Here is a 17,519-nt window from a genome sequence, read left to right as displayed (position 1 = left end):
TGGCGGTTCATTCCGCTGTGGCAACCCCGGATTAATATAGGGACTAAGCCCACAAGAAAATGAATGAATGAATGACGCCTTGAACAGTCAGAATGACTACAATTCCAACAAACGCTACAATTCCGGTAGTTCCAGTGTTAATGTATCATCAGGAGCCTTGGTTAATAATTTGATGTTGCCTCTATGCTTATTAATTTATTTATTGACTCTCAAAGTGCCATCATGTCTTAGAAATGTAAACCTTCAGCATCTGTTTGTCTTGCTTAGCGCTGTATGGAGAACAATCTAAAGACAGTGCCCGCAGAGCAGTACATCCAGCGTGCCACTCACTTTTGACTTGCATTTGATGAACCACCAAAAACTACGGCTTCAGCTAAAAATATTGTATAATGTTTTACTGGAGAAAAAAACTCTGACATTTTAACATCTTGAATGGCCTGAGGATTATTAAAGTAACAGCCATTTGAATAAAAAATATATATTTTATGTTATTTTTACCTCTCTGCTGAATGTAAACACTGGACTCTAGAAAGGATTCAGAGAAAACTACTGATCCTAGGTTTCCTCCACACTGGAGATCTGGGATATCGTACACCATCATGGACGCCTGTGAAGGAGTCAGACATTTATTGGAAGTTGCTATACAGTTAAAAAGCAGCAGCTGGGCAGGAAAGATGTATACTCACTGTTTTTACCAGAAAGTGGCTGTCCTCATCACTAAGGGGAACGATTCTGCGTAAGGAAATTGTGAAAAAATGAAATAAAGCAATTAAAAGATAATGAAAAACGTGCAATGAAGTTGCATGTTAGTGTAGAGAAACTCACGACCCCTTGTTGTTGACAGCCTGTATGCTGAACACAGCTTTGGACCTAAAATAAACAAACAAAATAGACTCTCAATTAACAACGCAAACAGGAAATGTTTGATCCAATGAGACATATAATAGGACATATGATATTTCTTCCAAAAACAAATATCGTGCAGCCAAGGCCAACAAGGAGTCTACATGCTCAGAATCTAAAAAAAATAATGGAAATGTATTTGGTAAAGCCGTTATAATCTGTAAGATGTGGTTCAAGCGCGTCAGAAATACGGAAAAAAAAACGTTCTCCTAGTTCATGTGTCTGCCATCAGAAACACAGTGTGTGTGTTCTCAGCCTGTCAGCTGTTACCTCAGCAGCTCTTCAACACACACACACACATACACACACACACACTAGGGTTGGGCATCTAAGCTATAATGCCGATCCGATACGCATCTCGATACAAAGAATACGATCCGATATATTAGCGATACATTTGTGACATATTGCGATGCAACACGATACGATTCACACCCATATCACGATACGATGCGATATTTCAGCACTAACTAATTAGATCAAGTTTATGAGATGATGTGAAAGAGGATGCTGTGCCATTGAATGAGTTTGATTATTTATAAACCAAGCAAAACCAAGACTTTTTTTTTTTACAAACTGGCTCTTCTCTCAGAGCCAGAGTGTCAGTTTACAGTAGAGGGCCATTTTAGAACATATAGCACATATTATTTAAGTATTTTCAAGATAAACAGAATGTATAAGTGCAATATATATTAGAAAAATATGTATATATTTGCACTCTTTCAACATAAATAAATTTAGCATTGCACAACAAGAATTGTGATTTAACTTTTCAACTATGAAAACAAGTTTTACAAAGATATATTTTGCCACTGATTATTCAAAACTTAAAGTTGTGAACTAGCAGTGTTATGCTGCTTTGAAACATCACTGTCACTGTAAACAACAGGCTAAAAAAAAAAAAATCAAACCAGCAATCTTCTTGCTGTGAGGTGGTCAAACTACCCACTGTGCCACCGTGACACCCAATTATTTTTATCATTATTATTATTAATATTATTATTATTATAATTAAATAAAAATTAACAGGAGGAGGTGTTTAAAACCTTCGTTCTCCGTGACACTAGGCTGAATATCTTTGCAGATGAACAATGCAATAGCATTCGTTATTGGCGTAGAGCGAGCAGAACTGTTGCGCATGGAAAAAAAACTTGCAATGCTGTTCTCACCACTTTTGGAGCTGGTTGAAGCAGTGCGAAAGCCGGGGATGCAGAAACACTGGAAGATGCTTTCACAACAACACCGTGGCGCCGCTTCAAGTGAGATTTCAGATTAGTCATACTGCCCGCGTATTTTACAGATGCGCGGCACATTTTGCAAATTGCATCTGTCCTGTCATGTCGTCCATCCTTAAATCCATAATGTTGCCTGCCATACTTTAGATTTAAAACTCAGTGGGGAATAAAATGTTTGTTTTTCTTCTCGCGCTTTCTGAGGGCGCTCCACTAGCTTCATCCGCACACTTGATACACTGAGTTGTAGTGTGTGCACATCCGCAAATCCGTTGCTAAGGCTTACTTTATGTAGGTCGATTAAATTATGCGCCAAAAACAGGTTGACAACACTTGTTAATAAATAAAAAATACATTCTATATTAAAAATATAAGCTGTATCTCGGAAAAATCGATGCATCTCGCAAAAACCGATGCATCTCGATTTGCTTCCAAAATTTCATTCATCCTCTGCTGCTCAACCGATGCACTCGCATCGTGCACGCGCATGACCGCGTATCGATACATATCGGTTAATCTTCCCATCCCTAACACACACACACACACACACACACACACACAGACAGACAAAAAATACTTCACTGCATTATAGAGCAAACCAGATTACTGGCATGAAACTTAACAGGTATTTAAGGGTGCTTTCACACCTGTGAATCGATTCAGTTGTTCCGAAACAGAGATAACAATTGTTACATTGTTGCTCTTTGCTCTTGGAGCGGTTCGCTTTCACACTGCAAAGTTTCTAATCGGACCAAAAGAGCTAAAACAAGTCACGTGCGAGTAAACTCTCCTCACATTAGTCAGAGTGTCAGGGTTTATTTTGCAGCGTCCCGTTAAGCTGTCAGGAGAGGTGGTGGTTTGGTTGGGATTGACAGGGTGAGCGCGCGCGACGTGTCTGAGGAGAGACGGATGAGAAGGGGTGGAGGGAGAAGGGAGGGAGGGGTTAGAAGGGTGCGCGACGATGCCTATTTGAGGACCGGAGGGAGACGCGAGATTACCGGGAGATCATCACTCGTTTGCGGGCATCAGGAGACTCGCGAAACTTCCCGCCCTACTCATAATTCTCTCTTCATATAGCCGTAAGCCTATTACATATCTATAAAACACTGTGATATAACCGTGCTCGGATCGGATCGCTTTCTCACTGCAATCGATCCGCTCCAGGGTTCGTTTCAATCGAGCCGAGACCACCTCACTCAAGCGATCTCAAAGCGATTACTTTGGCGCGGAACAGAGCGCGATTGCCCTGTTCACATATGCCAATCGAACCGCGCTAACTGGGCAAACGAGATACGTTCCGAAACAAAAGTGTAGGTGTGAAAGCACCCTAAGTCATGCAATTTACAAAGTCTGTTATTAATACTCCGCTGGCTGATTAGCTGTTCACTCTAGTCGCGAGCCGTTTATGTTTCATTTCGTGTGTTGTTTTTACCATGGTTTGTGTTTTTCTGTCATTTCGAAATGACTATAGCCTATATTTTCACTTTGTCACAGTTATTAAATCAGTGTATCAGTGCGACAGTCCAGGCTATGTGTGTGTGTCAAACATTTTGATGATTGGGTTGTTTGGGTTAATTATATATTTGACAGAAAGAGAAACTGTTGACTTTAGCGATGACGAGGCTTCATTTAAACGGCCGAAAATGCCATATGACAACGTGGGAAAAATGCCTCACAGCAGCTGTTTTCCATCCCATTAGATCGCATTTCTTTAAATCCAAGAGATGGTGCTGATGGACAACAGGATTAGTTCAAAGATGATAAAAGCAGGTAAAATAGATTAAAACTTTGGTTTCAAAGCTGTCCAAATGTGACTGTTTTCCCGCATCAGCTGCTGACCGGAAGTTCTTAGCATTCTTCTTGCGCATACATGCAAAGCATAATGGGTAATTTTGCGCTCCAAAAAAAAGGTCTTTAAGAAAACAATAATACCATCTCTATATCATCCCATCTTTGCTAAATCAGAAAGTGCAAGATTTCTGCAGATTTTTTCTGGGCCAGTTTAAAGCTACAGTATATCCACTTTTGTGTGTGTCTGTGTGTTTGTGTTTGCTGCATACCTGAGAGCACCCTTATACTGAATCAACCCAAAGCTTTCCAAGGCCAGCTGAAACGTTTGATCTGCTACATCCTTTGCCTTGAAAACAATAATATCCACATTTACTAAAACGATAACCTGAGCAGAGCTTTTTCTAAGCCCATAATGATGTCATCATAAAATTACTGTGACACAGCCAGGGCCATTAAAAGAGAAAAAAAAGGTCACTGGTGAATGTAAGAAACTATTTTTTCCACCAGCTGGTTTGTAATAAACAGTGTTAACAATCCATGAGAGCACAATATGCTTAAGATGGTTATCAAATGCCAAAGACTGCATTGTAATAGCATAATAAATATGTATCCAATGTGCTAGATAAAAGTCTTCAGTGTCTCTGAGTGGTTTGGTTCTCAGTAAATGATTAACAAATGAATACTAAAATGCAACAATGGTAAAAAGGTTTTATGTATGTTTGGCTAAAAGATAAGCTCTAAGAATTATTGTTGCAAAGCTAAGATCAATTTTTTTATCATAATTATTGGATTATTGGGGGGATTTTTTAAACTATAATTTCATTGCTTTGATATAAAGTAATAGAAACAATGAACAAAATAATAATGATTTTCTACATTCAAACTAATATCACTTTAAAATATAATATTAAAATTGCAATTAGATAAATGAGACGAGATGTTTTCGGTCAGAAATATAGTTACTGTCCATTGGAGGAATGTTAAGTACCATTTACAAATATGTAAAAATTTAAATCATAACAACAACTATATTAATATCCACATGAATGAATAAAAAATACTTTGTTCATTCTGATATCATGCTGGTCTCTTTTACATTAATGACAAATTTTTGTGATTGCACCTTTAATATTGTTTTTTACTTAAAAGTAATGGTTATCAGAACAGCTATTGTTCTTGTTCCGATCAAGCCTTATTGAAGACTATGATATTAAGGAATTTGTTCACTCACATTCAGACATTTTCCAGTTGTTGTTTTTTGTATTTTACCTGTCAAAACATTATAATTAAAAGGGACCCTTTAGTTAAAAAAAAACTTACCTTGCTTGCACTAGAGTTGATGGAAAAACATTTGATTCCTGCTAGTACAGACTGAATTGCCGCTGAGTAGATATGTGAAAGCACCCTATAACAGAAAAGATCTTACTTTACAACAAATCAAGTTAAAAGAACATATGACGATCAAAGCATGACTGGAGAGCTCACTGGAGATCTGTCCTCCTCTGCTGAGTGTTGTTATTTCCTGCCAGATTTAAAATGAGACAAATTAACTTACTGTAGTGAACAGTAAAAACGAGAATGATTTTACAATAAAGATATTTCCAGAAGTACACTTACCCAAGTATGGGACATGTGTGTTTCCAAAAAAATAGGTTCGAGCACAGGCCAGTGGCCCTTTAGGAGCCACACACTGAAGCAGCTGCAAGTGATAGAAAACACAGGTCAAATTGTAGCATGCAAGGACATCAAGGAAGGAAAGGAATTCATACAAGCAGAAGTCTGATTCACAATTCCACAGTGTGGCGCTCTCTCACCATGTGTTTGGCAACACCCCCGCTGGGCCCAGTGTTGCGGACCTGATGGCCTTCAGAGGGGAAGGTGAAACAATAGCTTTCCAAATCTTCCTTAGTGGAGTGACTTCCAAACAAGACAAATGGCTGCCTGCTTTTACTGGAGAGCAAAAAATGTCAAATTCATTATATGCCTGACAAAGAGAAATAATTCCTCCAGAACGTCAAAGAAATAAGAACTACTTTTTCATATGGAGATACCTCTTGTCTGTAATATTGCTGGAAATAAGACCATGCGAATAATATGTTCTGAAAGGCTGAAAGACACAGAAAATAAGATTAAGCATCACACACTGAACCATATCCTTTTTACCATTTTTACAGCAACTGTTACAGCCAGCATTACATGGCAATCATATAGAAAAAAGAAACATGTAGGAGGCAGCTTGAATTCATTTGAAACATGAAATATGTATATGTATTAAGAAATGTATTCATGTGCTGCCTAGCCCTCTTTTCCATTCTGAAACTAGACACAAATCCTTGTACTGTAATATTCAGGATAAAGCCAAATTGTTAGTCTCACATAGCCACATCTATATAGATCATACAGTCTTAAGGCCTGTGCACACTAAGACGTTTTTTGCTCGTGTTTTCTGTCGACGTTTAACACCTCGTGACTAAATAAAGGGCGTCAATGTAATCGTGCACACCAACGTGCAAAACGCCAGACGTAAAATTTTTAAAGAAACGCCCCATACTCGTTTTTTTGTTTTGACGCACTGCGTTAAAACCTTCTCCTCCAATCAGATTGGCACTTTTGTTTACATGCACGGAGCTGCTGAAGTTACAGTAAACAGCACTTGGAGGCGCTCAAGCCCAAAACTGTCAATGCAAGCGTACATTGAAGAAGATGCTTAGAGGCGATATGAACGTGGAGCTGCTTATTGCTCTGGTGAACAATAATCATTTCCTCATCACTATAGCTGAAGCTAACATCCATGCTTGTTCGAGTCACCAGTAACTTAAACAAGCGTGTCAACTTCCCCTCTTTCTCTTCTTCTTTGTTATAAGCGGGGTGTCAAAAGCTTAAAGTTGTGTAGCGGCATCTAACATCAAGGAGTGATTTTGCATACTCTTCTGCTTGACGCCAGTGAAAATCGCTTGGGTTTGAATCCGGAAAAACGTCTCGTAAAACGCTGACGATAAACGCAAACGAAAATGTCAGGGTGTGTATGAGCCTTTAGATGCTTCATCATTATCATAACAAATATAATTTTACACCAAGAAATTTGTCACCGAGAAAAGTCAATTGTAAAGCTTGTGCAAACACATCCACATTCCTACGATTAGATGCTTTCTTAGCTGCTGTTTTCTTACCACTGTCACTTTTTTGCATGTACATTTACGTTGTCATTTAGCAGATGATTTTATCCAAAGCGACTTACAATTGAGGAGACAGTCAGTGATTCAACACGAATAGGCAATACATACCAGAAGTGCTAGTTATACAAAGAAACATGCTTGTGCTCAGGGAATTTAGTGCTAGAGAAAGTGCTTTTTTATTTTTATTTTAGAGAGATGAAGAAAGAGAGAAAATGCTTCTACAGGTGGTTTTGGTTTTATTCATTGATTTTATTCACTGGGGTAAAGGTGCTCTCTATGTATTTGGTCACTGAGAGTAAATGAATGCAAAGATTACAGAATACAAAAGACATGTCATCACTCGTATTTGTCAATACAGCGAATGAAGCTACAGGAGCCAATCGTCGATCGCTAAATGGTGAATAAAGCCCACTTTCTAGTACAGGACCCATTCAGCGATCGATATAGAATGACGATTCTCCGGGGGAGGGGCTCGGACCAGACATGGGTTTCTGCAGATTTTGTGTGATACGAACATTTAGAAATGAAACTTAATTGACAGTTGTTGTTTTATTTTATTAGTAATTCGAAATATGAAATTTAGTCGTAAGCTTGGAACGTAGTTTTGGAGAATTTTATGTTTCCCCATTCAAACAGAATGCCTGAGCATACTGCCTAAGAGGCGTTTCAAAGATGGCTGCTGAGTGAAATTACTTGCTTTAAAGGGACTTTGATAAATGCTGTCAGCAGCAAAGCTGGCATTAAGCTTGGTGCGATAGTTGGTTTGCCAGCATTAAGCCTCAGCACCGGTTCTTTCACTTGTCACACCCAACTGTCATTAATTAGAAAGTGAAAGTAATTAAATAGCGCACAAGAATTATGCACTCACATGTTGTTAGCGTCTCTTTTACATCACATGTTCACGAATGCGAGCACAAACAATTGCCAATGGTTTCTAAATTTAACATATATCCCCTTAAAATGGAACCTCATCTGCAGTAATTAGGGTATATGCACTCAGTAATTCAGTAATTGAGCTCAAGCTCCAGTGAATATGTTTTCATGCCATTTCAAAATTGCCACATTTAAGATCTGATTTCTTTAAGAATTAATGAAAGTTCTTCATTGAACTGATTGATACACTAATATAAAGTGGGTCCCACCCAGACAAGAAGCACTGCATTAAATTCTATTTTTGCCATGTCTTTAAAATATGAAAACTTATTTTACCATAGTATTTTCAATAGTGTTTCTGCATTCGCCTGCTGCTTATTTTACACTTAAAAAAAACTAAATGAATGCGTACGTCTATTAGGTTTCTATATTTTAATTATATTAAACATCGATGCTGTTAAAAAACATTTAAAAATGAAAAAAGTCACATTAACCTTTCACCAGAAATGAATTGGTCGCTAAAAAAACACTAGCTGCGCATAGAGCCCATAAGGAAGACCTGTAATGTCTAAATCGCTTTTTGACTACTGGTTGATATTTTCCAGTCTAGGTGACATCATCTGATTGTAAATAATCCAACTTTAATTTATATATTTTTTTTAATGCAAAAAATGAGGTAGGGATAGTATTGCAATCAGTACCTCTGCAACTTGGGCCTCTGACAGCTCCTGCATGGACAGAGCACTTTCAATTTCCATACTGGAGAACAAACAGCTCCATTGTCTTTCAAACAACTGAAGGTCCTGTGAGAGAATATCACACCCACTCTTGTATAAGAAAGACATGTGTGCATGGGCATGTGAAAGGTAAACAATCAAGCTTCAGTGTAAGCCAGTTCTTTACCTCATTGAGAAGGCAGTCCAGAGACACAGGGTCCAATCTGCTGTAGACTTGCCAGAGTCTCTGACTTACATCTTTGAGCTATGAGAGGCAAGAAACAAACAACTTTGGTAAAGGACACAATAACTCCAGCTGTGTTAGTGCATTTACTCTAGTATAAATCATATTATGTAACGTACAGCTATCATATAATGCATTTATGTCCCACAAATTATGTATACTGTAGGTAAAAGCCGCAGAGCAGCACAAAACCTTATATTTCATGGTGAAAAACAGTCCAGCTCCAATTCCTTCCAAGGCAAATGCCTGAATGATGGGCCATTTCTCCAACATGAACATATCGAACTTCTGAACGTGTCCTATTAAAATATCAAAACATAAACACGATTGACAGATGAACAAGGTTTCACAATACCTTCATCAGTGTATCACACGCTTACCATGAGAACTGTAGGGGATTCCAATACAATGGCAATCTTGAACCATGGACACAAAACTGGAGATCTTAAATTCCTCTGCAACCTCTTCATCCTCGTACTAAAAATAAGTGGAAAATAAAAAACAGAACATTTGAGATGAAGGTACAGTGTTAATAGTCATTAGTCAGTGTTCGATTAGTGTTTCTTTGGTTAAATAATTTAGTGTAATGTTTAAAATGTAATACTCAATAACACAAACACTTGAATTAATGATTTAACAATTGTTTTGTTCCATGCAAGCAATCTCTAACAAATCTTAAGCTTAATATTTTACTTTTGTATATATATTTTTTTATTATTTTACTGAGATGATGTGCTTAATATTTTTTTGACAAATACGCAAAACTGTACAATCTGCTATTGTAAATATTTATGATAATTCAAACATATTTGAGGCTGTCTGATTCATTGTAAATGTTATTCTGTCTTTTATTACAATGCTTAATGTGAACTGAACTATTAGTAGAAAATACAGAACAATAGTTGAAATAAAGGAACAGAGCATGGATGAATAGAAGTGCTTGAAAGTCACTTTGTTTTAGTGTTTATACCTATTTATAGTATTTATAGTGTTTATATTTTTAGTTAATTCAAAACACAATGAAATAATTGATTGAACACCGTTATATGTAATCTTCAGCAAATGAATGTATTAAAATAAATTAATACACAATTAATATTTTATTTTACCTTTTACTATTTGTATTATTTTAATTAGATTACATGATTAATTACCAGCTGAAGTATCACATTACCAAATAGTATCGCAATACTGTTCATTATAACTAATTCATAACTCAGCAAATTGTCAGAAATACTATATTTTGTTTTAATACTTACATTTAAATAATTTCCTTATCATTGAAAAAAAGTATTACCGTACTGTATTGTACTTACATTCTGTTTAATTTGTACTTGTGACTCTTTTGTTGTTATTGCAATAATAATAGTACAATAAATAAATAAATATTTGATATTGCCATATGATCTACAGCAAACTACAACCCAACCACAGTTTACTTTACATTTTTTACTTTTCTTTTTTTTTAATATTTCTTAAATGATGTTTAACAGAGCAATGGAATTTACACAGTATGTCTGATAATATTTTTTCTTCTGGTGAAATTCTTATTTGTTTCATTTCAGCAAGAATAAAAGCAGTTTTTAATTTTTTTAACATTTCAATGACAAAATTATAAGCCCCTTTAAGCTATATTTTTTCGATAGTCTACAGAACAAACCATTGTTATACAATAAATTCAATAATTACCCTAAACTGCCAATTCTATCTGTTATTAGCATGAAGCTGGTTTAGAAACGCTTATTTGAAACATGCTATATAAAGAAAGATTAATTAAAACAGTTGTATTATATTGATGTTTACTGCATATCTTGTTATTATATCATTACCTCTGTTTCAGTCAGACAATGAAGTTGTAAATTCCTCCAGTGAGATACATAGGGAAGCAGGTACCCATAATTCACTGGGTTGCAGTACAAATGCACACACTCTGCCTTAATAAGGATGATCACATCTACAAATAAGCAAACAACAATTCTAATTTATGCATAACAAATTACTTTCAAGTAAAACTCCCTGAAATGAAACAGCCTTTTAACACAGTACATAATTATGAAAAGTTGTGAATTTGTCGTACCATCCAGTACTTCCTCAGGGAAATCCTCTGGAATCTGCTCCATGTCAAAATGGTTGTGGTTGTACAAACCGCAGAAAAGGTAGCTGGCCAGCTCACTGCAGCCTTCATTGTAGCGGCTGTCAATACCTGAAAAATCAAACAGAGTATATTACTTACAGGTGTACCACTGGAGTAAACTATTTCCGCCTGTGTCTTTGGAGTAAAAGATCATATGAGCGAAAGAGCACAGATTATACTGATTAATTCACTTACCCAGGGAGCAAAGGATGCCATCTGGAGCTGTATTGACATCATCCCTTAGAAGAGCCTGGACCTGTCGTAAGCGGGAGCAGCTGCAAGAACAGCATTGCATTCAAGTATATTCACTGCACAATGTTTCAGGAAATAACAAAACTCTATATAGTAAACAATGTAGTCCGGCATTATTTGAAACAGGAAAGGAAAAACTCACTATAGGGCTCATGCAGAGAAACGATTCATAAAAATGAAAATGCTGTCCATGTTTACTTTACTTGTCTCTCCAAACGATACACAGGCAGTTTTCCCACAAGGACTTTTCATAGTGACCACTCACCAGGGGCTTTTATGATCCAAAAAGGATTCATAATAAATGCATATAATCAATTCATTCATTTTCTTTTCGGCTTAGTTCCTTTATTAATATGGGGTCACCACAGCGGAATGAACCGCCAACTTAATAAAGCATATTTTTTACGCAGCGGATGCTCTTCCAGCTGCAATCCATCACTGGGAAACATCCATACACACTCAATTACACACATACACTACAATTTAGCTTACCCAAATCACCTGTACCACATGTCTTCGGACCTGTGGGGGAAACCGGAGCACCTGAAGGAAACCCACGCGAACATGGGGAGATCCACACAGAAATGCCAACTGACCCACCTGAGGCTCGATCTCGCGAACTTCTTGCTGTGAGACGACAGCACTACCTACTGTGCCACAGCATCAATATACTCAATTAAGGCAACATTAACATGTGTGTACTGTTCAAATTGACTACACTTTTGTTATGTTTGTGGAGGTTTTTACCCTATTGACTTCCATTATAACGGTGTATTTTGATTGCAAAGCCATGACACCAAATAATCATGCATTCTTTTTTCCATTGGAAAGAGGCCAAATTGTAATTTCTATTGTCGATCAACAGTTAACACCATTAAACCCTTTAGACACGCCTGTACAAAAAAGTTTCCATTTTTTATATGGCGTTCTATGGAGTAGAACAACGAATTTAATATACACTTAGTATGTTTACCATGTTTTGAGAGCTGGGGTGGTTATTTTTTAGTTTCTCAAACATATCAAGGTAAGCATGCAAAGATCTTTCTCACACTCTCGCAGACACTCTATAGAAGGCAGACACTAAGCATTTTTTGCCCTGCAACCAATGACCAACAGTAACAATTACAAATGTTAACTCTTCCCATCAGAAAAAACTTGAATGCATGATTATATGGCGTCATGGCTTTGCAATCAAAAAAATGTAATTACAATTGAAGTCAATGGGGCAAAAACAGCAACAAACATAACGAAAGGGGAGTAAAGTTGTCCAGAGTATATTGTTGAATTTCTAAAAATTTTCTAAGGATTTTTTCTAAATGTCAAAATATCCGTGTCAAAAAAAATGTCACCAAAAATGATCCAATTTGCTAAAAAACAGGAAAAGTTGTCTTAAGAGTGGATGAAAACATCCCAATAGCCCACAAGGGTTAATGTAATTTTGAAAGATCAAAAAATGCTATGCGATATATCTGTTTGAGGACAAACATTAAGCATAAATAGCATTTACATTCTAGAAGGTATAAAAATTATTAATTTTCTAATAAACACAGTGATGGCCCCTTTACAAAACACTGATTTATGAAGATTTTATACACCTGCAAATCTGAAATATGTGGTAAATGTCTAATAATATAATAGTTTATCCTTAGTTCAAACTAAAAGGGATAGTTAAACCAAAAATTAAAATCTGCTCACCATTTACTCTCTGAGAATGTTGGTAACCTGTAGCCACCGAAATGTATAGTATATATTGCTTCCATAGAAAGATTTATATACTATGAAGGTCATTTATCAGCCTTATTCAATATACATTCTTTTTTTTTTAAACAGAAGAAAAAAACACAACTAAGACTTGGAACATTGAGGGATGAGTAAATAATTTATTTTCTAGGTTGATAATCTATCTAGTTCATTTAAAAACAACTTAGAAACAAACCTAATATTGCACAACAAAAACAAAAAACAAAAAAGACGAAGAAAAAGTTTTTGTGATGGAACACCTGTAACAAATTAATAATCCTGTATTGACTGCAAAGGGACAGCACGGGGATGCAGTGGGTAGCACAATCGCCTCACAGCAAGAAGGTTGCTGGTTCGAGCCTCGGCTGGGTCAGTTGACATTTCTGTGTGGAGTTTGCATTTTATTTATGTTCACATGGGTTTTCTTTGGGTGCTTCGGTCTCCTCCACAAGTCCAAAGACATGCACTATAGGTGAATTGGGTAATATACATTGTTCATAGAGTATGTGTGTGCATGAGCGTGCATGGATGTTTTCCAGTGATGGGTTGCAGCTGGAAGGGCATCTGCTGCATAAAACATATGCTGGTTAAGTTGGCATTTTGTTCTGCTGTGGCGACCACAAATTAATAAAGGCACTATGTCAAAAAGAAAATGAATGAATGAATGAATGAATGAATGAATGAATGAATGAACTGCAAAGTTCTAAGTGCATTCTCTCTTGTTTATGGTCACATCTTGTGACATCAGGTCCAGTTTTGGGTTTGTATAGATGTCTAGCATGTTAAGTTGAAAAACTCTTTTCAGAACATTTGATCTGCTTGTTTGGTGTGTCCTAAGATGTAGATGCCAGTGCAGCGTTGGGGATATACAACAGGGTGATGTCAAAAACAGGTGCCTTGTACTATGAATCCAGATTAGCAGCTAGCCTTTTAAGTTTGAATTTAGTTTAAAACAATTCTGGATTTTAGATATCATGAACATAGCTCAGCTGCTCTATAATACCATGGGAATGAAGAATGATTAAAGTTGAGCTGCCTTCATATTAACCTAAAACCCAAGATTGGTGCAAACTAAACTTAACTGGCTAGCCAGCTAATCCAGCTTCATGGTAATGGATCCAGGACCTCCTTAAATAACGATTATTTGTCATCAAATGAACCTTTTTATTATGACTGCATTTTTATTTTGGGGTGAACTAACCTCTAGAGATAGTTTGGTGATGTCATACTGTTGAACCTTAGATTTGAAACATTAATGTTGATGGTTCACTGCTAAAGAGTGCTGAGCTGAAAAATTCACGATGGCTTTAGCAGATGCCATAAAAGAAGGTTCATTTTTAACTCTCCGAATTATTAACCTGTTAACTCAGAATTCATTTATGTCTAAAGCCTTTTTATGATACAAAAATTAGAATGTGAGTTTGTTGTTATGAACAGAAAACATTTAATAGATTGCAGAGTATATTTAAAAAAATACACTCTAATAATAATAATAATAATAATAACAACTGCAAAAGTGAATGGTCACTATATACCGTAGTTATGTGGAAACACAGATGCTTTTATTCTCTCTCTGTTTCACGCACAAATACAAGTTTGGATATTATAATAACAATAATAATGTGAGAAATGTCATATTTGAGTGAAACACTTTTCAAGTATCAAGTTTGAGGTAAGATGGCCATTTTGTGTGAGTTGAGAAACATGATGCCCACCCCCAAATCCACCATATTTATCTTTCTTCATCTTGTCTTTGTAGATATTACAATGTTATATTATCAAGCAAAGCGTAACGTTGTACACTAACGTTAACGTACATATTTTACAATGCCAAGAAACGGCTATTTATTCTGTATTTAAACACTATACGTACAAGAAATGTGGATTTACGGTATAACGTTAGACATTTTGCGGCTAAAAATGGGATGACCGACTGAAAATTGAAAATAATCTATTTCACGAATAATAATCAAACCAAAAGAAAGGCCATGTCTTAACGCTCATGTTTGACCAAACCGTAGGCGAGCGGATGTTTACAGTCTTTCAGCGCTGTCACCATCTTGGAAACGGGAGAAGTGTCTCACGGGATCCCAAATCAAGCGAGAATAATGCATTCACGCTTAGGGGTGGGCGGGGGCGCGTGACAATTAGCTTAACGACAATGATCTGGCAACTAATTCCTTATTTTTTTCGAATTACTGGTAATGTCAGCATCAAATTATATTGAAGCATCTTATTTCGACTTTGTACAGAGGATGCGCGCGCGGACGGTTGGCCCGTAAGCCTAAGCAGTCATTTCTGCTCTGTCTAAATGCGAAATATTGTGCCTACAACCGAAAATAAACTACAAAATAATAATTACCTTACGGCAGCGGTCATTATAGAAGATTTGTTTTTCCTTATAGCAGCCATGTTCGTTGTTTGGTATTTAGAAAGCATTTGGATATCTGTCACTATTTCTATTGCTGTTAGTCTCCATAGTAGGCAGTAGACTCACTGTAGGAGAACAACAGAGTACAGCGCATAGGAACCGAGCATACCATTTCTTCAAGGAGGGGGGAGCATCGTCATTTTTAATGTTGCACAGTGTGACCAAGATAAACAGTATGCCATCCCGTGACGTTAACATCAATAATGTTTAAAATAATTTTATATCGGGTTATTGTAAAAGTTGTTTTTGAACGCATTTAATTTCAATCTCAAAACAACCGAATGGCACTTGCCTCCTCCACCGCTGAGAAAGGAAGAAATAATACCAGTCTCATGCAATCCTAGAGCAATTCTCCATTGAATTATTTACATTTCTTGGTATACAGCGTATACATATTCTATTTATATCATTCTATTAGATTCAACAAATTAACAACTATTTTATTCAAGCACAGTACAGAGGACAATAGCACATTCTTATGCGACGTACAGTACAGTAATGGAAGCTGCAACAGATGACTTGAATGTCAACATGGATCGAAGAAAAAAAAATTGGTAAATTCTGTATATTAGTTCCGGTCAGAATAATCATATTTTCTGTCAGACAGATCATGTCTAGACCTGTTGTTTTTCAATTATTTAGGAATGAATTTTGTGCTGCATATAATTAATTTACAATCAACATTTTCAATTATTCATTCATTCATTTGCTTAGTCCCTTTTTTATTCAGGGTTCTCCACAGTGGAATGAACCTCCAACTTGTTATCCAGCATATGCTTTACACAGCGGATGCCATTCCAGCCACAACCCATACACTACGTTCAGTCAATTTAGCTTATTCAATTCACAGTGCATATCTTTTGACTGTTTGGGAAACCGGAGCACCCGGAGGAAACCCATGCGAATACAGGGAGAATATGCAAACTCCACACAGAAATGCTAACTGACCCAGCCGGGACTCGAACCAGCAACCTTCTTGCTGTGAGGCGATCATGCTACCCATTGCGCCACCACAATTTCAGTTAATTTGCCTAAACATTAATTTTGCTTATGTCTATCTGCAGTTCATGAAGTGTTTTGTTTTCATACGTATATATTTTTTTAATCAGCCAATCATATAAATATATTTATGTAAATGCAGGATAAGGAATTTACATAAAAAGTGTATATTTGGAGGCGACGCAGTGGTGCAGTAGGTAGTGCTGTCGCCTCACGGCAAGAAGGTCACTGGGTTGCTGTTTCGAGCCTCGGCGGGGTCAATTCAGTTGGTGTTTCTGTGTTGAGTTTGCATGTTCTCCCTGCGTTCGCGTGGGTTTCTCCAGGTGCTCCGGTTTCCCCCACAGTCCAAAGACATTCGGTACAGGTGAATTGGGTAGGCTAAATTGTCCGTAGTGTATGAGTGTATGTGTGTGGATGTTTCCTAGAGATGGATTGCAGCTAGAAGGGCATCCGCTGCATAAAAACGTGCTGGATAAGTTGGCGGTTCATTCCGCTGTGGCGACCCTGGATTAATAAAGGGACTAAGTCAAAAAGAAAGTGAATGAATGTGTGAACAACACAATGGAAATGTAGAACAGTACATTTCTTTAAAGCTAATGCACATTGAAAACATGTTCATTCATTTTCTTTTTGGCTTTGTCCCTTTATTATTCAGGGGTCGCCAAAGTGGAATGAACCACCAACCTCTCCAGCATTGGTTTAACGCAGCAGATGCCCTTCCAGCCACAACTTGACACTTAGAAACAACTATACACACTCTTTCAATTTACCTATAGCACACGTCTTTGGACTGTGGGTGAAACTGGAGCACCTGTAAGAAACCCAAACATACATGTAGAGAATATGCAAACTCCGCACAGAAATACCAACTGACCCAGCCAGGGCTCGAACCAGTGACCGTCTTGCTGTGAGGCAATTGTGCTTCCCACTGTGGCACTGTGACAACCCCAACCCTAGTGGTTGATTGCTTGTGTAATATTGATAATTTAATAATAATAAAAACACTGCTCTGTATAGCCATTGTGTTG

At 37.0% G+C, this 17,519-nt stretch overlaps 1 protein-coding gene and 2 long non-coding RNA genes across 4 annotated transcripts in view; 2 read left to right on the top strand and 1 right to left on the bottom strand.

Annotated features, from left to right (window-relative positions):
- dnaaf9 (dynein axonemal assembly factor 9) overlaps nt 1–15,565 on the bottom strand; it is a 46,869-nt gene extending 31,304 nt beyond the window's left edge. The window contains exons 1-17 of one of the 2 annotated variants that reach the window (XR_015505154.1): nt 15,424–15,560; nt 11,265–11,344; nt 11,013–11,138; nt 10,765–10,889; nt 9,316–9,412; nt 9,128–9,234; nt 8,879–8,956; nt 8,677–8,778; nt 5,978–6,033; nt 5,741–5,876; nt 5,544–5,625; nt 5,412–5,448; nt 5,247–5,331; nt 4,196–4,272; nt 826–870; nt 687–732; nt 499–607 (exon numbers count right to left, since the gene is read on the bottom strand). Coding sequence is in view for 1 of the 2 variants with exons in the window: in NM_001145562.1 (NP_001139034.1) it covers nt 499–607; nt 687–732; nt 826–870; nt 4,196–4,272; nt 5,247–5,331; nt 5,412–5,448; nt 5,544–5,625; nt 5,741–5,876; nt 5,978–6,033; nt 8,677–8,778; nt 8,879–8,956; nt 9,128–9,234; nt 9,316–9,412; nt 10,765–10,889; nt 11,013–11,138; nt 11,265–11,344; nt 15,424–15,500 (1,465 nt within the window). In the remaining variant the exon portion in view is untranslated. Of the gene's footprint in view, nt 1–498; nt 608–686; nt 733–825; nt 871–4,195; nt 4,273–5,246; nt 5,332–5,411; nt 5,449–5,543; nt 5,626–5,740; nt 5,877–5,977; nt 6,034–8,676; nt 8,779–8,878; nt 8,957–9,127; nt 9,235–9,315; nt 9,413–10,764; nt 10,890–11,012; nt 11,139–11,264; nt 11,345–15,423 lie in introns of both variants that reach the window. The other variant, NM_001145562.1, reaches the window with a different exon arrangement.
- The window catches only part of LOC147834145 (uncharacterized), a 762,525-nt gene that overhangs the window by 156,487 nt on the left and 588,519 nt on the right, over nt 1–17,519 (top strand). The gene's annotated exons all lie outside the window — the stretch shown is intronic.
- On the top strand, nt 15,099–17,510 carry LOC141377154 (uncharacterized). The gene is made up of 3 exons (XR_015505826.1): nt 15,099–15,869; nt 15,947–16,046; nt 17,147–17,510. It is a non-coding gene; the product is annotated as an uncharacterized LOC141377154 (long non-coding RNA).

This window comes from Danio rerio, chromosome 13, assembly GCF_052040795.2.
Source record: "Danio rerio strain M-AB ecotype USA chromosome 13, GRCz13ab, whole genome shotgun sequence".
Taxonomy (NCBI): domain Eukaryota; kingdom Metazoa; phylum Chordata; class Actinopteri; order Cypriniformes; family Danionidae; genus Danio; species Danio rerio.
The sequence above is the reverse complement of the archived record's forward strand: the minus strand, read 5'-3'. Positions and strand labels throughout refer to the sequence as shown.